At 43.1% G+C, this 24,926-nt stretch overlaps 1 protein-coding gene across 4 annotated transcripts in view; it reads left to right on the forward strand.

Moving 5' to 3' along the window:
* The window catches only part of CCDC91 (coiled-coil domain containing 91), a 342,014-nt gene that overhangs the window by 23,122 nt on the left and 293,966 nt on the right, over positions 1-24,926 (forward strand). For all 4 annotated transcript variants that reach the window (XM_090043857.1, XM_090043861.1, XM_090043858.1 and 1 more), the window contains exons 4-5: positions 14,022-14,066; positions 14,783-14,861. In XM_090043857.1, the coding sequence (XP_089899983.1) occupies positions 14,022-14,066; positions 14,783-14,861 (124 nt within the window). The remainder of the gene's footprint in view (positions 1-14,021; positions 14,067-14,782; positions 14,862-24,926) is intronic.

Below are 24,926 nucleotides of genomic sequence, written 5' to 3' on the forward strand. Positions count from 1 at the left end.
TGTTGTCTAAAAGGCATTGATTCAGACAAGCAATTAATTCTATTGGAAAGCAAATTAGCAGGTTTTGCCTTCTGTTCTTATTATGTCTCAAGGTTTGGAATTGAACGAAGTGAGAGAGAACATTACAACTTCCTCTTAGGCAATATGTAAAGGTTGAGTTTAAATTAAACATATCCTCCATGGTTGTTCTTGGATGGACCAGTCTGGGGGTTTTTGTTTGTTTGGGGGTTTTTTTGAGTAGGAAAAAATCAGATTTATTTACTCATTCACTTGTGTACAAACAAAAAGTTGTCATTTGTTTTCTTGACAGAGGTTGTGGTGGGGAAAAGAAAGACATATAGGAATGGGGTGGAGAGTAGAACCATGATAGAGACACTTTTCTTCCATATCATGAAATGTTTCTTCCATGCCTGCCTTTTTTCATGCCAGTAGTTTATTCAGATTTCAAGAAATACAGAAGTCAAGTTTACTTTTCTGCATGTCACTTTTTTTGATTCCTAGTTTTAAATATCTTAAAGATGATTGTGGTAGTGTTGAGATGATGGTGTAGCTGTGATGATCCAGAAAAATTCAAGAGGCAGGGATTTTTATAGGTGATATCTGTTATTGGACCAATGGTTTAGTTTGGTAGGAGGCTTAGGTCTGTCCAGTAAAAAATATTACTTGCAAAAATCCTTGCTTCTCTCAGATAAGCCATAAGTTTCCCTGGGTGGTGCAAAGCACTACTGAAAATTAGATTTTCTAAAGCAGGGGTGGGCAAAATGTGGTCCAGGGGCTGGATGTGGCCTGCCAGGCCATTCTATCCAGCCTGTGGGGCCCCTAAAAAAAATTAGAAAATAAATATTTATCTGCCCTGGGCTGCCTGTCATGTGGCACTTGATGGCTTGCCAAAACTCAGTAAGCGGCCCTCTGCCCAAAATAATTGCCCACCCTTGTTCTAAAGTATCTTTACTGGAGGACTGAAAAAGGAGACATTCATAATCACTAGCAAGTGTTGAGAATCTTGGCTGCAAGTATTTTATTATTCCTATATAACCTACTAATGGAACCAGCAGCAGCAACAACAAAGGTTTGTACTATAGGAGGCAACTATACTGTATTAATTGCCAAGAAAGAGCAATATCTTTCTGTCATCCTATAATATCTCTCAAGTTAGTCCTGTATCTTTATGAAAAAGTACTAAACCTCAAATATGTAGCCTTGGTTTTGAAAACTGAGGGGAGATTTTTGTAAAATGAGGAGTGAGACTTAGGAGGCGGTTTAGAGAGAATGTACTAAAAAAATAACAAAAAACGCTGTTTGCCATTTTGGTTCAGAATAATTAATATCCCATTCCATCAGAATTGCCCAATAGAATCCAATATGATTTTATATCTTTTATGATTCTATTAACTCACTTGCATGCTTTTTAATTGAACATTGATAAGATTATTATTTTATATTTCGTCAAGAAGTATTTTTAAACATTTCATAAATCAGTAAATGATTATTCTCTATAATAATTAATCAGGTTTATTAAACACCCTGTGCTTAAAAGAAAGTCACCATTTTCACTGGATGTTAATGTGTTTAACTAAATTTTCGAACTAATGTTCTTACATGAAAGATTCTTTTTCCGGTGGAAGTAAATCTCAGGCTTATAGAATCAATGATTCACCAGGCACCAAATTTTCCTAGATGATGTATCATACCAGAGATCTAGTTTTATCCTGTTTATTCTGAAAAAGTCTATGTCTAAGCCAACTGTCCAATTCTCCCCTCCCACTTATTTCATGATTTCTTGAAAGGGGGGTGGTAGATTCTCACCTTAGTGCATAATGAGTTGAGCTATTCTAATAACATTTATAGGATTTATTTGTGCAAGTCACCACACATCCATATGAGAATAAACTTCAAAGCCTTTTGTTTATGTTTGATGTCTTGTATTGTTGCTAGGATGCTCATAGTGTAGCTAAGATTGTGTCAAGCCCTCTATTTTCAGAGGTTTAATTCTGTGACAAAGTTCCCTTGAGGTGAAAACTTGGTGGTTTTCAGTCTTGGAAAGTTTCTCTTTTATCCTTTACTCCTCTTTCTAAGTTTCAGTAAAAATTCTTCAGGATGCCTTTCCAAATAGTTGAGTCAGTTTGGTAGTTCTGAGGATTTTTATTTAAAAATAAAATATAAAAAACAGTATTAGAAATGTAAGCTTTTTAATTGTTAATCTAAAATATTGTTTTTTGGGTTGGAAAGTTGTAACCATGATCGTCCAGGCAATAGATGAGGCAAGCTTTTTTTTCCTGATAGAGACAGAGACAAGAAGATAACTTATTCTCACATGTTCCATTACAGTTCATGGACTAAATCTTTGTGCTGCTTTAAAAATATCAAGTAGAGTCTTAACAAAAAAATTACATATTGTGCTTGACAAGATCATGCCCTTTAAGCATCAGCTGATGACTGTTCTTGTGCCCTGGGACGTAGGTGCAGCCATGCTGTATACAGCAGCACAGGCGGCCTAGCCGTGTCCCCAACCTAGCCTGACATCTCCAGTGGTCCATCCTGCCCAGCTCCTTGGCTGGGTGGTCCATCCTGCTATCCTGCCAGTCACTCCATCCCTCCCAGCTCCTCAGCTGCAGTTTCCACCAGAAGCTTGGGGAGCCCTGGCCAGCACCTGCCACGCCAGTTGTGTAGCCCCAGGGTCAGCCAAGAGGTGCAGCTGGCCACGGCACCACCAGCTGCCAGAATCACTAGCTCCTCACCAGGAAGTGGGCTGCTGTGTCCTGCATTCTGAGGACGCTGGACACAACCACACACCATTGCTGGCAGGTAGGACTTTGCTGAACTGCCAGTCATGCCAGGCCCGGCCACATGGTAAGCCTCGCACTGGGGGAGGGCTGCCCCCGCCCCTGTCCCTGCTCCCCATTCCCACCTGGCCCGGCTGTACTCCTTACCCCAGGTTCCTTCCCACAGCATGCCAAGAGGTGGGACACAATGCAGAACTTAGAGTGGCCTGTGCCACCACAGCTAGGCAGACATGGGCTTTTCATACACCAAGGAACGCATCTGTATCAGTAGCGATGTCCTCCTCCACAGTGCGGGGCAGGGACATGTAGCATAGCTACAGGTAGCACTACAGGTGGGGGTGGAAGTTGCAGGGCAGCCTGGATTTGCCTCCCACCCCATCACAGCCCACGGTCCTATACTGGATGTTGATGTGTGCCCGGGGCACCATGAGGATCAGCAACAGTAGAGCATAGTTGGCTGGGCACCCCTTGGTCCATGAAAAACAGCTCATCGCATGCTACCTGGGGCACACTTGGGGGGTACAGCGCTGATGTGGTGGAGGGCTGGCCCTCAGCAGGGAGTGGGGGGGCTTGGGAAGCACCATGTCCCAGTTGTCTGGGAGCCCTTTCCCCCACCAGCCCATGCACCAGGGGCTGGGCAGCAGCACAGCAGAGCAGTTGACCTGCTGGAGGGCCTGGAGCCATGGCAGCAGGTGCTACAAGGAGCCTGGCTTGTCCTGCCCTGGAAACAGGGCAGGGGAGGAAGGCTGCCCATGGCCAGCACCGAGCAGCCCACCGGTCCTAGGGGAGTGTCTAGGGATGGGGGGGGCTTAGCTAGCACCTACTTGGGCCCAGGCTTGGGCCTGCCTGCCCACTATCCCTGGGCACCTGTGCATGGCCACCCTCAGTCTGAGGCTGGGCAGTGCATGGCCCCTGGTACAGAGCATCCTATCTCTGAAATGTTGCACAGTCTCAAAAAATGTTCTGTTTCATGGCTTTGCAGGTCCTGCAGCTGGGTGTTAGGGAGGGGCCACATTTGGCAGTGGGGATGTAGCCGCAGAATTGCCGCTGCTCACAGCCAAGATGCTGCAGATGCACTGGATCTGACAGAGGTGCACAGTGCATCAGCCTCCTGCAGTGTCTGGTGTTGGTGTTGGAGGAGCATGCACAGGATACATGGACTTGGTGGGCGGAGGATGTCACCCATGAGGATGCAAGGGACCAGTGTGAAGAGGCATGGGACCAGCATGAGGAGGAGTGGGACTGGGTGGACCGGGAGTTTTGGGCCGAGCTCCTGATCCTGGAGCGTGAGCGGCTCCAGGTGCTGCAGGAGCAGAATGCTATCCTGGGCTGGGTAGTTCAGGCCACAAATGACAACAGCTGGGTGTTGGATGCTGTTTTGGCCCTGGCGGCTGCCCTTCTTGTTATAACAGGCCTTTGTGCCTTGTAACAGGCCCCCTGCCTGGGCCTCGGAGGAGGTCCTGTGGTGCATCCAGCTGCCAGAAGCCCATGACTTGGCTCCCACCCCAGGTGCTCCTCCATCCAGCCCCCCTGTCTGGGATCAGGCCCATCGTTTACCTTGGCTCTATGCGGGTATGGAGCCAGAGCTGCCTGCAGTGGCACAAGGATGGTGTGTTGGCCCTGACTCTGCCTGCCAGAGGGGCAGCTGCGCGTGCTTGGGGAGCACTGCCTGACATTGCCCCTGGGTGAACCCCCCTCCAGCTGCACTCACTGCAGCGTCTGCACCTGCCAGAGGCTGAGGTGCTGACTGCCTGTCCCTGGGCTCTGTCCGCTAGGTATCCCTGCCTCACAGTCCCCCATCCCAGGATGGCCCACAAAGGACATTGTATATAATTTTCACAAGGAAGAAAGTTTTTTTTATTGTTGGCGGGTGGATTGGGTGGTAGAGGGCAGAGGGGGACTCCATTTGTTAATGGGGAAAGAGAGCCCTTTGTTGGGGAGGGAGAAGGATGAGGAGTCTCTTTGTTGAGGGGGAGGGGGCTCTTTTTGTTGGGGAGGTAGGGTGGAGGGGTGCCGTGGTTGATCTGAGGGAAATAACAACTTGTTCTTGTGAGATGTGTGCAGTGGGCATGGTGTTACAGGTGGGTAGGATTTGGGGTCTTTGGCCAGCGGTGCTGGCAGGCTAAAGTGGGGAGTGCAAGAGGAGGTGATCGGACGGGGCCTCCTGCAGCTGGTGCTGTGCTCCGTGCTGGCAAGTGCGCAACTATCCTGTGGCCACTGCCACCGCAGGCGATGCTCCTGCTGCCAGGCATCTTTTGCCCGTTGTGCTGCCTCCTCCCAGGTCTCATGGAAGAGCTTCCTGTGGGCCTTGCAGATGTTATGCAGCATACAGGCTATGACAATGACCTTGGGGAGATGGTCCTTGGTGAACTTGAGGCAGGTGGCGAGGGAGCCCCAGCAGCCTTTGAGCCAGCTGAAAGTGCACCTCATGGTGTGGGTCTGGCCCAGGCAGCAGTTAAAGTGGGCCTGATGGGAGTCTAGGTGGCTGGTGTACAATCGCATCATCCAGAGGAGGAGCGGGTAGGTGGGGTCCTTGATGGGGAGTGGTGGGACTATGATGTTGCCCAGCTGCAGGTTTCATAGAGATCATATTTCATAGACATTAGGGCTGGAAAGGGACCTCACGGGATCATTGGGTCAGATGACCCCAGCAAGATAAGCATCCAGGTGTTTTTTGAAGGTATCCATAATAGGTGATTGCACCACTTCTGGGGGGAGTCTATTCCAAACTCTGGAGACTCAGATGGTAAAGAAGTTTTTCCTTATGTCCAGTCTAAAACAGTCTTTCAACAATTTGTGACCGTTAGACCTTATCTTCCCATGGGGTGCCCTGATGAGCAGATACTCTTCCACTCCTGATGCACATGCCTTATATACTTACAGGGCACCACCAAGTTCCCCCATAATTTTCTTCTCCAGGCTGAAGAGTGCCATGCCTCTCATCCTCTCCTCATAAGATCTGGCATCTCCAGTGCAAAGCACCCACTCTTCACCAGTCCTGCCAGGCCAGAGTTGTAAAATACATGGGCATTGTGAGCACTGCCCGTCCAGCCGGTGCTCACATGGGTGAATGTGCCACAGTGGTCCATGATGGACTGCAGAACCATGGAGTGAACTCCACTACAGCTGTAATAGGGGTGGTCTCTGTGGGGTGGGCAGGTGATGGAGATTAGGGTCCTGTCCTGGACCCTGGTACACTGGGGGAATACCAGGGCATGGAACCCTGCCACCACCACCAGAGGGTTGTGGATGCAGAGCCCGGTGTGCCCCAGCACATCCTGGAGGGTACAGCACACCTCCAGGACAACCTTCCTGGTCGTGGCCTTGCCCAAGCTGAACAGGTGTCCAACATACTGGAGGCTGGTGGGCGTGGCCATTTTCAGCAGGGCGAGGGCCAGTTGGGTGTCCACGTGTAGGGCCAGGCATATGCTGGTGTCCTACCACTTCAGGTGGGGCTGTAGCTGCTGGAGGAGATCCCGGAAGGTGGCCTGGGTCAGCTGGAACACGTCTAGCCACTTCTTGTTGTCTCAGGTGTGCTGGACAATGTGCAGCCACCAGTCCTGGCTAGCACAGCTCTGGCATCCTGGAGCCCCTGGTCAGCATCCCCGTTGGTGGGAGCTGTGTAGCGGCAGTGGTGGCCCTGGGACACAGTGGCAGGTGGTCAGGCACGTGGTTGCTGCACCTGGGGAGCTTGGTGGGGTGAGATGGCCATGGGCCAACTGTTGGTCAGCATGGTGGCCCAGCCTTGCCAGAGGTCTGGGGCACTGGTCATTGCTGCCAGGGGCTGGTGCTGGAGTAGCCATAGTGCAGGGAGTTAGAATAGCCAAGGAGAGAGCTGCCACATGATATCCCTGCACTTGGCACACTGCTCCTGGGTAAGGAAGAGGCTGGCCAGAGAGCAGTGAATGGGGCTGGCTTTTTAAAGCAGGCTACCAGGTGCTGGCAGCTGCAGCTGGAGCCAAGAGCTCTCCCCGCTGGTGGCAGGGGCCTGTTGCAGAGCTGCAGGAAATGGTGAAAGGAGCAGCGAATCTTTTTCCTGATCCTCATACGTGTAGATGCCTGCCTGAAAGTGTTTGCGCTAGCGTAGCTTACACCAGAGTAAATTTAGGCCGTATCAAATCCATGTGTGGACATGCCACTGTCAGCCAAACTATCTTCCACTTCCACATTCTCAACCAATTTCTCCTTGTTTATGAGCAGCGAGTCAGGAAGATCTTGCTCCCTCTGTGGTCTATCTACTATCTGTATCAAAAAGTTAGCCCCAACACACTCCAAGAATTTGTTGGATTCCTGTTGGGAGGGAAGCAGAACAAAGTACAAGATGTCATAATAAATAAATTTCTTTATAAGAACTCGTTCTTTTGATTTTGGAAGCTTCTGTCAGTTGATTTAAGAAGGTCTTATCTACCTCTTTCTTCTGTTTTGGTAGTCATGCAAACTATCCCACTATGGCTGTAATTCCAAATACACCATAATTCTTCTATTGTGCTAGGACCACTGATTCTTCCTGTTTGTTCCCCTATTTCTTGCACTAACATATCAGGTACCTAACATTGTTTTATCTTCTCCCTGAGAACATGGTTAAGGCTTTTGTCAGGCTTTATCCAGGTCACCTGGTTCTTTACTTGCCTTTGGGCTTTTGTGTCAATCCTGCAGTGAGCCTAGTTTGAAACCCTCCTCAGTAGGCTAACAAACCTATATGTGGTGATTCTCTTCCTTGTCTTTGTCAGGTGGACCCCATCTCTTCCCTGCATTCCTTCTTGGAATGCCACTCTGGTCCAAGAAGCTAAAGCCCTGGTGACATCATTTAAGCAACCGTGTGTTAGATCTCCAAGATGCATTGCTCTTAGCTGGGCCTTCACCCTTCACTGGAAGGATCAGTGAGAACATCGCCTGGTCTCTCCCGTTCACACTTGAATCCAGAGCCATGTAGTCACATTTGATCTGCTCAGGATCATTAGTACTTTCATAGATGAACAGAGTGGGATAATAGAGGGCCAAATGAGTCTTGTCAATCTTTCCATGATGTTTTGAATGTGGGCCCTTGGGAGCAGACCTCTTGAGCCAACAGGTCAGGCCAGCGGATGGATGCCTTCATGTTCCACAGGACTGAGTCATCAATCACCACCAACTGTTGCTTCCTCTTGGCAGCAGTGGTCTCAATTCTCTCACCCCCAGAGGTTCATGGCTTGGCCTGTCCTGTCAGTAGACTAAGCTTCTTATCCAATGCTAGGGCTTCATACCTTTTCTCCAGCTAGGCAGCCACAGGTTGGGAAGAGGAGTTCTCTCTGTTGCTAGAGGTGACAAGCTGCCAGCTTCCCCCTTTTAGAGAATCTGTGTAGTCTGCATGTTCCAATGCTTTCTCTGGCTCTCTCTCATGATGCTGGAGGTGTCTTTGTGTATTGAGTCAGTGAAGGGCTCATGCTCACAGATGTTTTTAGCCTATCTACCTGTTCCTACAGCTCCCTTGCCTGATTAGAATCCACCAGGAGGCACCTCTTGCATTGCAAGCACTCCCCCACCTAGCTCTTTGGCAGGGACACACAGACTGCAATCCTTCAGACAAGAACCTGGGTAGAAACCTCTGCGGTTTGTGGCCATGCCTGGATAGGGTGACCATAGATCCTAGTTTGCCAGGGACAGTCCCAGATTTTGAAGGCCGGTCTTGCCTGGTTAGTGAAAATTAAAACAAGCATTCCTGGAATGGCAGGGGCATGGGGTAAACTCCAGCAGGGAGCTGGGGTGGCATAGTGCACCAGGCAGCTTCGCTTCCCTGCTGGACTACATCTGCATTTCTGCCTGCTGGCCTTTGCCACTGCATGCAGCAGTGCCACTGACTCGGGTGGGGGCAAGGAGCCAGTGTCCCAGATTTTCTTATGCCTAGACAGAGCTAGCATGTATATAGTGAGAGGAAGGGCTGGCAGTAGCAGAAGGTTTGGCATGCTGTAAGCTGTAAAACAAGCCTACTTGTTCTCTACTTTAGTTTTGACAAGTCTACTCCATTTTATGGGTCCTTGCTTTTTCTTTTTTCTTCTCTACTGCATTGTTCATTTTATTTTATTTTCATGGTATATTTTCATTCCCCCCCCCCGCTCTTATTGTGCATTTGCCTCACAAGTACAGTAAAAGGAGGATATATCACATGTGCCCTAGCTCCCTGGTTGAGAGACGCTGGTTGGCTGTGTGCAAATTAATGTATAAATTGAATTCCAGACACAATTCTCTAGACTTGAATAAATGAGTGAAAACAACTGCAAGGCATCTCCCCCCCACACCAAGACTGTCTTTTCTCAAATAGCTCTTCTTAGATGAACAAAGACCTGCCAGAGGGGGATTGGGACTTGAAGGTGCCATCTTCTTTCTGCTCAGGGTGATGTTTCTTACTAGAAGAATGGCAAACTGATCTCATTTCTCTAGTATTTTCTAACTGCAGCCTGTAGCCTTCCATAATTTGCAGACTCCATTTCCACTGTATTGAGCATTTTGTGGAGATGGCCCTCTTATCTTAGAAAAATCCAAATGCCATATTGACTCTGGATGGATGGTGGGAAATACTAACACTTTTAAGAGGAGGACCGTCTCCTGTTTTGAATTCCCAAAGATAGATTATGCTGGTGCAGTCTGCACAAAGTCTGCTTCCATTCACCGGGAAGTCAGATTTTGTTTTTAAGTGAGCATTTCTTCAGAAAATTGAGGAGATTGAGCACTCTAATGATGAATTTGACTTTGAAGTCAACAATGGCCACTTTGACTTTAGGGTTGGTAGAACAGTCCTCTTGTGATGGATGAATGGATGATAAGATACTGTATCCCACAAAAAGCTAGAAGAAAACTATCCAGATTTGTTTTGGTTTTTACCACTGTTAGTAACATGTATCAGTATTAGTAACATAATGCTACCGACTGGTGCAAAATGCATTTAACTCTGGCTAGAAGCTGAAGTTTTGTTATGCTTAGGTACTGTAAATGTCTCTGTCAAGATTACTCTTCTATGTCTTAGTTTTCCAAAGGATAAGATACTAGTGCACCTTCCTCAAACTTTTTGGAAAACTTGTTTCATCCTTGATCTGAAATGGATTAAAAAAGGTACAGAAAATTCTGTAAATGTGACCTTTAAAATATTTCAGGAATTAGTGAATTAGGGAATTCTTTCTACATTTTGGTTACAAGAAGCATAGGAATACAAAGCTTAACTTGCCCATACATTTGAGCACTACTTATGAGTAGTGCTGCCATAGCATTGATGAGAAATATTTTTCACATAAATTTACCGTATTGGTTGTGATGATTGAAGCACTTGAAGAGAGAGAATCTTAATAAAACACTGGCTCATTTCAACCAACAGAAACCTGTATTAAATGAAAACTTAACTTCTACAGAAATTGAGGGCTTTAGATTCTTCAGGAAAATCTGCTGTTTGATACTGAGATGTTGGGGGTGTGATCTTCTTGAGTCCTGTAATAAATGATTGTCTGCGGAATGATCATATTTTGTAAGTGGACTGGATTAGGTCACTTGTAATTTTTGTAAATTTGTAATTTGAGAGCAGTGGCTTGTCTAAATCTGCAGTTATTTGGTCTCCAGTAACAGACATTTTATAGCCCACATCCAGTCACAGTTGAGACAGGGTAGCTTGCCAGCAATTAGTTACTTCTTTGTAATTAAGGAGCCACAAATAATGTTCCTTTTGGTGTGTTGAGAGTCAAACTTTTGTAGCACTTTTAGAGTACATGAATTCAAAAAGAAAACAGCCTGAGAATATAGTAGTTTTAGTTAAGCGGATGAGAAGTTCTGAATTTTCATCCTGTGGATAAGCACTTCCATAACACCAAAGTGGAAAAAAAAAATCTTTGTTTATTTTTTTCAGTACAGTTGTTAAGTGGCAGAGTTAAAATACTTTCACATCTTTTTTTTTTTAAACTGAATGCTTGTAATGTTGTTGGAGTTGGAAAAGATTTTTAACTAGTGAAAGGCCTGATTTTTTTTTTTTTTTTAATTTTGTCTGAACAGCTCATGGTCGATAGGTGCCCAATTTAGATTGGAATATCTCAAATGCTAGTGCTTACAAATCTTCTTGGTTCTAGTTAGTTTCTGATATGAAACATGCCTTTTTCTGACAACAGTTTATGCAGATTACTGCTTTTGTCCTTGGCAATGTATGAAAAATAATCAGTCATTGATCTTACGTATTTATAGAAACACAGCTTCTTCATAGTGACCTTTTTCGATTTGCCTATTTCTTTTAACTTTAGTCTTTCTCCTCTGAACTTGTTAATTTCCCTGGTATGATATTTCCTTGCAAACAACTTGTCCCCAAGTAAAATATGCACCTTGTTTTTTGGAAGGGATAGTGTAAGGAAAAAAAATAGTATTTCCAGAGTCATAGCTGACTGTGTGACATAGAATAAGTCCTCCTGGGAACATAATGTTTCCCTTGTATGACAGGAAGTTCCTGCTGACTCACCCAGACTGTCTCCTAGGATGCCACATCTTTCTGGGCACACTGTATTCCAAGGAGGACATACTTGATGTCACACAAGGTTAGGCCCCAGATCCTTGCAAGGGCAGTAGCAAGACGGTTAGTTCTTTACTGTAAATAGCTGTTTATATAAGTAAATAAAATGTTGTTTCCACATCACAAGCCTTATCAAGGTACCTGCTGGTAGCACACTTGGTGATGCTTCAGGCACAAGCTGCAATACTCAGGTAATAGCTATGGGTATGAGAGGGTAAACACAAGACTCCTGTCATCTTGGCAGTTTCACGGTATGTACTTGTGGCACATGCTTTTTTTCCAGCGAAGAAAACAAGTTACCTTCTTAAAACACACACCATATTTGGGGGAGGGAAGGGGCATTTTGTATGTGAGAAAATATATTTTTCCAGTTTGTCCAGATTTGTAACTTAAAGATTTGGTGCTTAAAGTGGAGCAAACTACTCCAATTGAGATTAAACAATGCTAAAAAGTGGAGAATAAAATGCTTAACACAACAGTTATTATGATGGGGTCCATAGGCTGTCATTAGTCCACAAAACACTTTCAGTGGTCTGTAGAGATCTTGCTGATCAGGTGGTGCTTTTTTTCTTATTTCCTACTACTCCATCATATTAAACAGCTAAACTATGTTGTGTTTGTTTTTTTCTACTATTAGAATTAATGTTCCATGTAAGCAATTGCTATTATTGCCACAAGGGTGCGATGCCATGGTGGTCTAAATGCAAATGAGACTAGAGGGAGAAGCTCACAAGATGCAAGTTTTTTGTTCATTCTTAAAGTTGAACTTTAAGTTAACAAAGTTAAATTACTGAAAGCACTAAAATATTTTAATGCACCATTAGGTTGTTAATAGAATTTTTATATAACAAACAGGTCAGCAAAAAGAAAAGATTAAAAAGTAATTTCAGTTTATCTTGTGTATTGTTTTACTGTTGTCTTGGCCTTACTATTGACAAGTGAATCACATTCATTTACATATATAACAAATTTGAGAACTTTATGTAGCTAAGTATATCTGATCCTTTATTTTTGGACACATGCTAATGATGCATGATGATTATGCAGTGTCATAAATTGGTTTTGATGTTCTTTTCTTCAGCAGTGGGTTCTTGTCTAATTTTTCCATTTAATTTCACACAATATTTTTGTACCAAGGAAATGAGAAAAAATACTCTGTGGGTGTTTTGTTTCTTTGGTCAGGGAACAAATGAAAATTGTCTAGGTTTTTTTTTTTTTTTAGTATTAAATTGACTCCAATTATTGTTAGCCATGACAGTGCTGATCATCTGACATTCTCTGAAAGAACTGGATATTTCTAAATGTCAATGCCTGCTGGGAGGGAGATGTTTGGTGCAAGCACAATTTCCTCTATGGCTAATGCTTTTCAGCACCAGGTCTGAATTTGTGTGCCAACTTCTAATTTTGGCGAAAGTTATGTTTTTATGTTCTAATTCATTAAGTTTTCCTCTAAACCTCCTATGTCTGTTTACCTCTGCTCATGTCCTTTCTTGTTACTGACATCCTTTCCCAGCCAATGATTTAATTGAACTAGGAATTAATTTAAAAATTTCTTAACTTTTTGATGCATACATTGATATTTGTTGGCTCGTCCTTATCCTTAATCAGACACAGAGGGACTTTGTGAATATATTACTTGTTTAATTTTTTTGTGAACCTCCATGCATGCATGGCTTGATTTACCTTTGTCAACAGGGTAACTTGTTCTGCACTTTTTTGAAAAGGAACAAGGGAGTTTTAGCTAAAAATATATCAAAATGCCACAGAAGTCATGGCTGCAACTCAAAAATGCTGATCAGTTTTGAAAATCTAAATCAACCCCGTCCATGAATCCTACGGAAGAACTTCTGTGGTAGGAGAAAGATTTCCAGAAATTTACCACAGTCTTGTTCTAAGTTGGAGTTTGTGCTGATGTTGCCAGAAAACTAAGAAGTGATGGGAAAAGCAGGAAACATTATTGAATTCAGCCACATTGCCAATTTGGAAAAGCAACTCTAAATGTAAAAATGTTTTTTCCATTTCTGGCTTATGTGTACAATGCTTCAGAACACAGGGTAGATATAAATTTTACTTTAAAAAGGCACTATTCTTTTTATAATTTTATGATAAAATTCACCAGATCTTATTATCAATAAAGGCAATTTTTCACTTTGGAAGAATGTGCTGTCTGTGATAAAATGTATAGAACTGTATGCAATTTTGCGATGGTGATTGTCAGTCCAATATTCAAGTGACTAGCTCAGTTGGCAGCCTTCAGTACTGTGTGGATGGTGGATTAATTTGCTGTGGACTTGCCTGCTGAGCCTAGTAACAAAAGACAGAACCACTTTTAAGATGGCTCTGCTAACTTTTATTGAATAGATAGCGGTTAGAGAATAGAGCTGGACAGCTCTAAACCTTCACTTCTTTTAGGGCTCTCCATTCTTGTGTCCCACGGGATTCAATCTTATCACTGATATTCTTCATTATAAAGGAAACTTAAGAAAAAGTAGTTTCCTTCGTCTGTTGCTGTCCGTTTTGTTGCACTCATTTACCTTAAATACAGAGCCTGTCATAGTTGGTCATCCCTTTGTCTCCTCAAAGCTTGACTTCTATAATATATTCTACTTGAGGATATTTTTGAAGTCTGCCTGAAATATTCTGCTTTGCAGACTGATATACCCAGCCAATGATTGCTAAGAGCTTTGAATTTTTGATCAGTATTATTGTATGTTGTTTTCTAGGTGCCAGCTAGGAGAATGGATGATGATGATTTTGGAGGTTTTGAGGTATGTCATATTTTTATGTTTGTTGAAAAAAAAAAAAGGATTAAAACAATGTTTTGAAAGCACATCATTTGAGAGGATTGATAGAGATTATAATTAGTAGTAGTACAGTTGTTAAAATGAAATTGGACCAAGTTGTCAAAGTTAAAGCAAAATTTACCACACTTGTATTAAATAATAAGAGGTGGGGGGATTTTTTCTGGGTAAGTCAGAAATTGGGTTTTCTCAGCAGCTACGGAAATCAGACCACTCCACTATATGTCTGTGTTTCAATATCTAAGATTAGATATTCATATTTGAAAAATGTGGAGTATATTTTAAAATGATTTCTGATTACTTCTGTTACCTAATATGTGTCATATACTCCTTTCTGTGCATCAGGTGGCTTGTTTTTAATTTAAAATTGTGAAAATGTAAGATTTTAAAATGCTTGTTCAGTTAGGAATGGAATTTCTTTGGAAGCCATTTATATGTGAATTTCTTTCCTTTCTTGTTTTCATGTTTCCATGTTTTAACTAGTAACATAAAGTAGTGGATGCTCATTAGAGTAGGTCAGATACTCCAGAAAAAAATGTTCTTTTTATTTTAGTAACACTAATGCAATGCATTGATAATGGAATACATTTGAAAAATCTGTCCTAGTGATAAACGTGGTCATTAGAAAGTACCTCCTGGAAAGCCTGTGTCTAAAACTCTTAAAATATTTTCCATATTTCTAGGCAGCAGAAACCTTTGAAGGTGGAGATGGTGAAACCCAGACTACATCTCCTGCTATTCCTTGGGCAGTGTTTCCCACAGGTATTGGTAATGACTAATCCAAGTTCATCTCTTTTGCAGATGACTTCCCCTGCTCTCAGGCATTTTCAATAAAGCACTGGTTGCTACTTTGATAATAGCGTAAACATGGCATGTTGGTATGATTCTCTGTTCTGTAATTGTTCTGGTATATAGCACAAATATTCTTGAGGAATGAGAGTGAGAAAGAAGACAAAAATGGTTTTTCAGTTGTTCGCAAACTCTGTGGAATTTCATGGGACAAAGGAAAAACATTTCTCTAGCTTGAGGGCATTGCCCCACATGTACATCAATGGTCTGCTGTAAACAATAGAAGGTTAGAAATCTTCCTTAAGAGATCACAAGAATTCTGTATAATGATTGCTAGTTGCTTTCCCTGTCATAGAAATGTATAAGTATAAATAAATTCTTACTCTAATGCATGATCCACACAATCATACCTCCTGCTGTGCATGGCAGGAGGCGTGATTTTGGGATCCGGCCTATGGTCCTATTATGCCTTATTGCCAGTATATATGCACTGTAAAATAGGGTACTTGCAGCCCCAACTGTGCCCCAGATGCAACCAGCACTGTGAATCCTGCAGCTGATGGGACTCACAGTCCTGCATGCAAGTAGGGCACACTCAGGACTCTGAACCACATCAGCTGTGGGACCACGATCTCCTGGCCACGAGGAGCATGGTAGGTATTCTGTAGCTGAGAGATTGCAGTTGCTCTGATCTCCCAGCTGTGGGGTGCATGGAGCACCCGCATGGATGGGAGATCACAGATGCTAGTCAGGATGCCACCATGCACCCTTAGGGTTGCGAGATCACAGCCATGCTCTCCTGGGACCCAGAGTTCTTCAGCTGACAGGCACTGCAAGGACTGAGAGTCCCCTCAGCTCTGGGATTCCTAGTCCTGGTTACCATGGCACATCCTGTGGCTGGGAACCCAGCCAGCTGATAGGGTTCCTAGCAGTAGGGCAGAGCCTGGTACACATGCAGATTAAAGGGGGATAGCAACCAGTTATAAAGTTAGTACGTATTTTTGAGTTCTAACTTCAAAAGCTGGTTGGACCCTTTTATGGTGTGATATAGGTACTTTGCATGTGTAGCTGGTCTCAGTTTAATTGTGCAGTTATCCGGTTAATTGCACAATAGCTGTAAAGTGTAGAGTGGGCCTGAGTTTCACCATCTCATTCTAGCCTACCTGTCTGTTATCTGTTTTCTAAAGTCTATTTGAGGCCAAACATTACACCTATATACCTTAATTTTAAATCATATTTAAAAGTTTTCTGTGATTTATGCAAAACTGAATGTTCTAAGGTTGGTTGTTATACTGGTTTAAACAGTGTTTTAGAATTAAGAAAACCCTTTTATTTGAGTGTAATATTACAAACTGAAACTCTCAATTCTATTTTTTATGTCTACTGTAACATTTCTAGTGCAAGTATACCCCTACAAAAGTTTAATGAATAAAGTGAATTTTAGCAATAGGCAAGATTTTAAAAGAGTAGTATCTTTGTAGGTAATGCCTTGTAACTTTAATTTTATAAAACAGAGAAATGGGCAGTCTATCTGCCCTAGGCTTTTTTGGGATATAATTCTTTTTGCACATCCTGTTTATGTTCCCATCAATCGCCCTCAAGCCTTTCTTAAAATTAAATACCATGTCCTCTGATGTTCCAATGTGTTTTCATGAATTAATCTTCACTGGACAAGGTGTGCATGTAAGTAGTTATCATCAATTTCTTGCATATAGTATCTTTGCAAAAATTGAAGTTGAACTTGGACCAACACTTTCCCCTTTTCCCTCAGGCTCTGCCTATTGATGGACAGCATGATAGAATATATGTTTCAGTGAAATAGTGTTCTTTTCAAGGATCAGGTTTAAGAGGTTTTTAAATGGCAACACTTTATAAAAGTTATCACTCATTTTCATTCAAAAGAGGAGAGACAGTTAAGAATTTACATGATGGTAGGCGGAATAACATGTTTTCCTATTTTGTCCCCAGACTGAGCACTTGTATTCCAGGTTTAATTTATGATGGAATAGGATAACTGTGAGTATAGTGATGTTTTGGGCTCTTTTTAGACAACAGTAAAGATAACAATGCGAGTCCACATTTTATTTTTCCATGTAGTTTTCTTGGAGTAGGATGTAGTGTTAAGGGATTATTTGCATTACTTTGACTTGTAGTGGAGGCAGAGCTACATTAGATAATTGTTTTAGTATTATGGTAGTCTGCAGAAGTTACTTTCAGGATATGAGTTGTGTTGGATGCCATGTAAGCACAGAAGTAAAAAAACAAACAAACAAAACAGGCCTTGCCTTGCAGATTTTAAATTTTAAGAAAAGGAACTTCACAAATGTCATGAAGAAATTAATAAGAGAATATTAGAAAAAATAATACTGCACATGTGTACAGACCAACTGTTCACAATTATGTGTGTCTGCTGATACTTCTCTTAGTGTCTGGAAAACTGCTGGCTGCTCATGCTCTGCTAACTCTGACTGTTTTATTGAGGAAGACACAAAGAATACTCTTCAGTGTGGTGTCAGTATAAGTAATAGATTTCAGTTCCTTCCTCCTTTCTCTCCAGAGCTCATAAAAAGGAAACACTTATGCAAAAGAACAGCTGCTGTGTGCTGAATGGTTGGACTTCAGAATAAATTTCAATTAAAGGACATAGGAGTATGGAACATAATCTTGACTTCTTATAATTATGTAATCACTCTGAAGGATGTGGGGAGCTATTTGAAAATCAATAGAGTAAGATCTTGCCATTGATTCAATACATGTGATTGTAAGGAGAACAGAAAGGAGCCTTAAACACTGTGTTTATGCTTCAAGATTATTTAGGCAGTGTCATTTGAATGAAAATGTGATTCCTGTACTTCTGCCAGTGTCAGAGACATGGCTGTATAAGCTGTAGTAGAGCCCTACTACTTGGGCTTAACTCTCAGGCTTCAATACAATTCAGAAGCTGAGTTGCAAGCTACCATAAACATTTTAAGAAACCTTTGCTGTCTTATAGGCCTTGGCAGTTAGGCACTGGAACATACCAGTTTCTCTTCTTCATCTACCCCCGCCTACTAAATAGCTGAACAGGCTTGCGATACAGAACTGATGACTTGTCAGAGATTTAATATGATTTTCCTTATGTTCTTTATCTTGTAACATTCTGTGCTCCTCTCCATCCTCCTCACTCTTTTAATGTGTAAGCCCACTATGGGAATTTCGTGCTTGATGGTGAGCAATCAGCAGTCACTCTCCCTTGACTCTAGATTACCTTCCTTAATGCTCTCCTGCCATGCCTTGATATTCAAAACAAGAAGGAGAACAAGGAGAGGCGAGGTGTTTGTTACCACTAGTAAGCAGGGTAGCTTACGATTTTTTTTTTTTTTACAGGGCTCTGCCTCCCTGATACCCTGCCCTTACCACACCAATGTAGGCACCAGCACGTGACCTGTCTCTGGGGCTCGTCCTCTCACGGACAGTGTATTTAGACCTAGTAACCACCCAGCCATCACCTCAGCAATTACCTGGTTTGATTCTTACTTTAATTAGTTGGGGTTTATGCTTCCATTGGGTTCACACTGTCACAACCTCATTTTCTACTTGAGCTGTATCAGTTAACTAATGTCACCTTCTCTGGAGTTCATGCCACAACATCAAATTGTTTCTTTTCCATCCATCCTCTGGATGCTCAGCTGTAAAGTCCGTCAGCATTCCATTAATCAATTCCCTATCAGTCCAGTCAACTAACTGGCTGCAGTTAATTCATTTTGCTCATCAATTCATTAGATCCAGTGAGGACTGGTTTCTTCTTTAAGCCAATGGGACAGGAGCCCCTCACCCGTGGACCTTTATGGCTTAACCAAGTTCAATATCCTGGACATAAACCCCTTTAAATGTCCACTGTACTGGTCTGGGTAGCCCGTTTCATTGTTTCATAGTTGGTAGGGTCAGAAGGGACCTGAGCAATTCATCAAGTCCGACCCCCTGCTGTGGCAGGAAAGAATGCTGGGATCAAATGACCCTGGTTAGGTGATTATCTAGTCTCCTTTTGAAGACCCCAAGGTAGGATCGAGCACCACTTCCCTTGGAAGTTGGTTCCAGATCCTAGCCACCCTGAGTGTGAAGTAGTGCCTTCTGATGTCTAGCCTGAATTTACTCTCAATCAACTTGTGGCTGTTTTCCTTTATAGAGAGCTGCCAGATCCCCTCTCAGCATTCTCTTGTGGAGGTTGAATAGGTTCAGGTCCCATAGCTTCTCCTCGTAGGGCTTGCCCTGCTGCCACCTTACCATGCGAGTGGCCCTCCTCTGGACCCTCTCAGTGCTGTCCACATCTCTCCTGAAGTGCAGCGCCCAGAACTGGATGCAGTACTCCAACTGTGGCCTGACCAATGTTAACATAGAGGGGAAGGATCACCTCCTTGGATGCATGACATCCAAGGAAATGATCCTTCTGCTCGTGATGCATCTGTGGATCTGTTAGCCTTACTGACCGCATCCTCACATTGACGGCCCATGTTCATCTTGGAATCAGTAATGACTCCAAGATCCCTTTCTGCCTCTGTGCTAATGAGAAAGGAGTTCCCCAGCCTATAGGTATGTTGCTGGTTCTTTCTCCCTAGGTGCACTACCGTGCACTTGTCAGTATTGAATCCCATCCTATTCTCATCTGCCCAACCCTGTAACATGTCCAGATCTAGTTGTAGCCTGTCCCTCCCTTCTAGTGTTTTCCTTCACTGTGGCTTTAAGAGTCAGCTCTCCTGTGATGCTTGCGGGCTTTCTGTGTCCTGCTTAGGTTTGCTCTGTCTCCAGTCTGTTAGTCTGGTTTCTATTACCAGTTCTGTACCTCCACACGGCTCCACAAGCTCTGCCTTGCTTGTGCTCCCCCTCTCTGGGGCAAACTTCTCTAGGGTTGGCACAGCCTTATCTTCTGGCCAGGCTCCTCCTGGGCAATAGGAGCTGTCTCCAGGGTCTGATGACCTGGCTTCCCCACGCGTTGGGCATGGAGGCTTCCGTGTCTGCCCCAGACATTGTAGTCTCAGCTCCCTCTGCCATGTTGCTGGTCCTTCACCTCCCGGTAGGTCCTCCTGCGTGTCTGGGTTCAGTGAGGCTCTCCAGACTGTAACAGGGCCCAAGATCAGTGCCCTGTTACACCCATCATATCAAGAAAAAAAGGTGTTAATTATGCCATTCTCAGATCTTTTCATATATATTAATATGCAGTTACCATTTAGTCTGAGCCCTCATTTAACAGAGTAAACCATTTAACTGGAGTAAATTTTTACAGTAATAAATGTTCAGATGGCCATGAATTAAAGAAGAAAAATGAGTTTGTGGTAGTACAGGAAGAAATTTGATTCACTTTGATTTAAGAATCCAGCTTTATGATTATGAGTTTTTAAGAGGTTGTAGCATCATCTCTGGTAGCAGAAACATAGGCTTCAGTTAGAAGACTCTTGGTTCTTAATACTCATTTACTTAAAAGTAATAAACAAATCAATAACATGATTAAAAAAGCATATAGAGTTTGATAGTGTATGATTTGATGCTTCCCTGCTGAAACATATTTAAATAGCTACTTCTACATACCATTTCATATTGTTTTTTTATTGTTGATTCAGTCTAGTGGCTGGGGGATGGGGTGGGTACCTTTACTTCAGTTGTAATGTAGTAAACATTTTCTGCCATTAACAGAAACTTGATGAAATCTAGTGTGACTCTGATATTTTCTGTGGGCTTCAAGGTTAAGAATGATGTGCCAGGTGATAGAAGATTGAGAGCGAGTGACTCGGACTAAATCAGTACTGGCCAGAGGAGGGCTCTTTGGCAATGCTAAGAAGGGGCTGCATGAGTCTGGCCTGCTGTGGATTGTTCTAACTCTAGTAAAAGCTGTGACTTGGAGAATGCTGAGCAATAGATGCTGTCTCAGTGAAATTCAGGCAGAAACTGCTGACTTGGGAATGGAGTGGGGGTGCCGTCTGGGCTGGAGTTGCTGATTCAAGCTGTGTGAGTTAGGAACTGTTATGTTTACAAATGCTAGTCAAGACCACATTTGTAAATTGTGTATCTGACGTATGTAGTGCCTCGAGATAAGCCATAGGGTAGTATTCCAAAGGCATGCTACTGAGAATATTACATAATGCTTTTCTTACTAACTGTTTGTAGTTAACATATGGTTACTGTTCTTCATGCATTAAGATTGAGGCAGTTTTTAATTTTCTGCTTTTCCCTTTAGACACTTTTCTATTAAGCTAGATGCCACTTTCACTTCTAGTTAAAATTTGAGGGACTTGGACAGTTTTAGCCTGCTCTGAAATGAGGTTGGGTTGAGTCATAACATTTCATTACATCAGTTCTTTATTGTGGTTATTGCCATTTGATGTTTTTAAAAAAGTTACTGGCCATCATAATTGCAAAAAATAAACAAATGCAAACTCGGAGAACACTTCATGTGTATTGAACAAACCTGTCTTCAGACATATCAGAGTCAGTGGGTTAGGAGGTATGAATTGTTTACGTTCAGTTCAGTGAGATGTTTTGGCAGTTTAAATGCCAACTATGATAATTATATCACTGCCAATCAAAATATCAGCAGGAGGAGGGACAATTCTATCATGAAGAACTTGTCTACTTAGAACAGGGGTGGGCAAAATGTGGCCCGGGGGCTGGATGCAGCCTGCCAGGCCATTCTATCTGGCCTACGGGGCCCCTAAAAAATTTAGAAAATTAATATTTATCTGCCCCTGGCTGCTTATCATGCAGCCCTTGATGGCTTGCCAAAACTCAGTAAGCGACCCTCTGCCCAAAATAATTGCCCGCCCCTGACTTAGAAGCATCTTATGTAGGTGTTATAAATGGGTTTGAAGGTCGTGTTTGAAGGATGTGTAAGAGGAGAGTTGTAGTACTTTTTCTCTTTTCCCCCTATGTTGGCTTTTACATGCCATTTTTTTTTCATGCAGCTTATAGCCCTCACTTTTTCCTACCTAATGTGTCACTGTATTCACAGAATATGTTTCCGTGGCTTTGCTATGTAGGTATATTTTCAGATCACTTTGATATGGGTGAATTGTTGAAATATGGGTATATTGAAGTGAGGTTCTCTTTAGCTTTTGTGACATGCAGATGGGGTGAAGATTTATTTTAGCTTTCGTTTATTGCTATCTTTGACATAAGGATAAATCATCTCACACTACCTTTATCTTTCCCTGCAGCCTTTCAGGCTGTACTGCTCCAGGGTTATATTTTACCTGCCACTTTCCATTTCTGCAGTTCTTGGTGAAAGGATGCATCAGATAAACTCCTTATTCATTTCCTTAGATATATTTTGAGAATATTTTTCCCCCTGCTCTTCTGATATCCTGTCAGTTTGCTATCTATGAAAGGACTTGGGAACACATGTACTGATGATGCCCTTGGCATGACTGTCACCTGAATTTGGCTAAATTTTCATGTTGATGTTGAGAGCATTCAACACATGCTCAGAATTACAGAGCATTCTCCAAGTTCCTGGAGAATAGTCTTCTCCTTGTCATTAATGAGCCTTCATTCTATGGAATTCAGAAACAGTGTATTTGGTAAGTCATATATTTTTTTAATGCTTCTGTTAAGGATCCAGTATTTTTGATGTGCTGGCACTGATGGATGTTTTGAAACTGGTGTGATACTAGGTGTGGTGATTTGCCCTGGCTTGTAGAAATATTGCAAGCAACTATTGCTAAGGTTGAAAGGCACTTAACTTGGTTGTGTTTTCAATTCTGTTTTTTGTCTCTTCATAAAATATTTCAAGTGATGCAAAGTCTGGATATAAATGGTTTAGGATAATTATTTTTTGTTCCCACAGACCCATTTTTAAATGACAGTACCTTTAGAGAGTGGAATGGTCTGAATTGATTCCATCCATTTATTAGGTTGCCCAGTTCTGAAATACTTCAGAGGTTTCAGAGGTAGGGGTCATGATAGTTGGCTAGACATGACTTCAGGGGACAGAGACACCTGTCATAAATAGGGTTCAGGGTTGTAGCTTTGGGGTGCTCCTCAGTTTTTCTGAGGTTGTGGCAGTGGCTAGGAACATTTTCCACAAACTCCTAACTGGTGAGAAGGCTGCAACTTTCTTTTACAGATTTGGGGCTGCTTGTATAATTTCATAACCTCTCTAGGCTGTTGTAATGTACTGTATGTGGGGCTGCCGTAGAAGACTGTTTGGAAGTGGTGGAGAATGTGGGAATCCAACTTCTGAAAAAGGTGATTCACCGGAAGCATTTTATTCCAGTGCTCCAACGTCTGTACTGGCTTCTAGTAGCTTTCTGGGTGCAGTTCAAGGTGAAGATCTTGACTTATAGGGTCCTATGTGCCTTTGGCCCTATATGCCTGAAGGACTGCCCTTAAGTTGCATTGTGATCGCTTACGTCAGCAAAGAACAATCCACTGCAAGTTGCATCTACAGTCCATGTTCTTTTGCTGAAAATGTGGGAGGTCATTCTTGGTAATTGCACCTCAGCTTTGAAACTCTCTCCCCTTTGAGCCTTGCCAGAGCCTGAGCCACAACATCTTCCAGAAGCTTTGTAAGAACATTTTATTTGGGCAGGCTTGTAGTAGGTGGAGTTAAGTTCTGAGACTGTTGCTTGGGGCATTGTTTGTCAAGTTGTTTTATTACTTATTATTTTATTTTAATATGTTATCTGTTTATATAATTTAACTTTTTATTTATAAGCTGCCTGGAGCTTTCTTTTAGGAGGATGGCATATAACCCCCGCAAAAAAACCTCTGTGGATATCTGTAGCCTCTTTTAATTGGGCTTTTTATTTTCCATCTTCTTAAACTTCAAGTATTTGGGAACCATACTCAAAAATTGGGGCATACTTGAGAATCCAGAGTTTCATGCATTTGTTCTTTATCGATTTCATAGACATTAGGGCTGCAAGGGACCTCGGAAGATCATCGAATACAGCCCTCCGCCCAAAGGGCAGGAAGTTAGCTGGGTTCATAGGATCCCACCAAGATAAGCATCCAATTTGCTCTTGAAGGTGTTCAATGCAGGTGCTTGAACCACCTCTGATGGCAGGCTGTTCCAGACCTTGGGTGCTCGGACAGTAAAGAAATTCTTCCTTATGTCCAGCCTGAAATGATCTTGTAGCAGTTTATGACCGTTCAACCCTTGGGGCGCTCTGATGAACAAACATTCCCCCAGATACTGGTGGTCATCCCTGATAAACTTGTAGGCCATCAGATCACCCCGAGCTTGCGCTTTTCCAGGCTAAAGAGCTCCATGGCTCTCAGCCTGTCATCGTAAGGTCTGTTTTCCTGACCTCATTATGCATGTGGCTCTTCTCTGGACTCTCTCAAGCTTCTCCGGATCCTTTTTGAATTGTGGAGCCCAAAACTGGATGCAGTACTCCAGCTGCATTCTCACCAAGGCTGAGTACAAGGGGAGAATGACATCCTGAGATTTGCTTGAGAAGCATCTGTGGATGCAAGCCAGTGTTGTGGTCGCTTTACTTGCCGCAGCATCACTTTGCAGGCTTACGTTCATCTTGTGGTCAATGATGACCCCAAGTCTCTTTCTTCCATAGTGCTAGTCAGTGTAGCACTGCTGAGCCTGTAAGGATGCTGCAGCTTTATTTCCCCAAGGAAGAGAACCTTGTATTTTTCAGTGTTAAACACTATCAGGTTCTTGTCCGCCCATTTGCTGAGCCTGTCCAGGTCAGCCTGGATCACCGGCCTGTCTTCTGGTGTGGATGCTTTACCCCAAAATTTGGTGTCATTGGTGAACTTGACCAGTCTGCTCCTGACTCCAATGTCCACATCATTAATGAAGATGTTGAACAGTATGGGTCCAAGGACAGAGCCTTGGGGGACCCCACTGGCTACAGGACACCGTGATGAGTGACTTCTATCAATTACTACCCTCTGGGTCCGACCACGGAGCCAATTTCCCAGCCAGCGAATCATGGTGGACCCAAGACCACAATTGTCCAGTTTCGCCAAGAGGTGATCATGGGATACCAGACTGAAGGCTTTTTTGAAGTCAAGATATATGCCATCAATCTCTTCTCCCTTGTCCAGTGA

Source organism: Crocodylus siamensis, chromosome 4 (genome assembly GCF_052110815.1).
Source record: "Crocodylus siamensis isolate JL-2025a chromosome 4, ASM5211081v1, whole genome shotgun sequence".
Taxonomy (NCBI): Eukaryota; Metazoa; Chordata; order Crocodylia; family Crocodylidae; genus Crocodylus; species Crocodylus siamensis.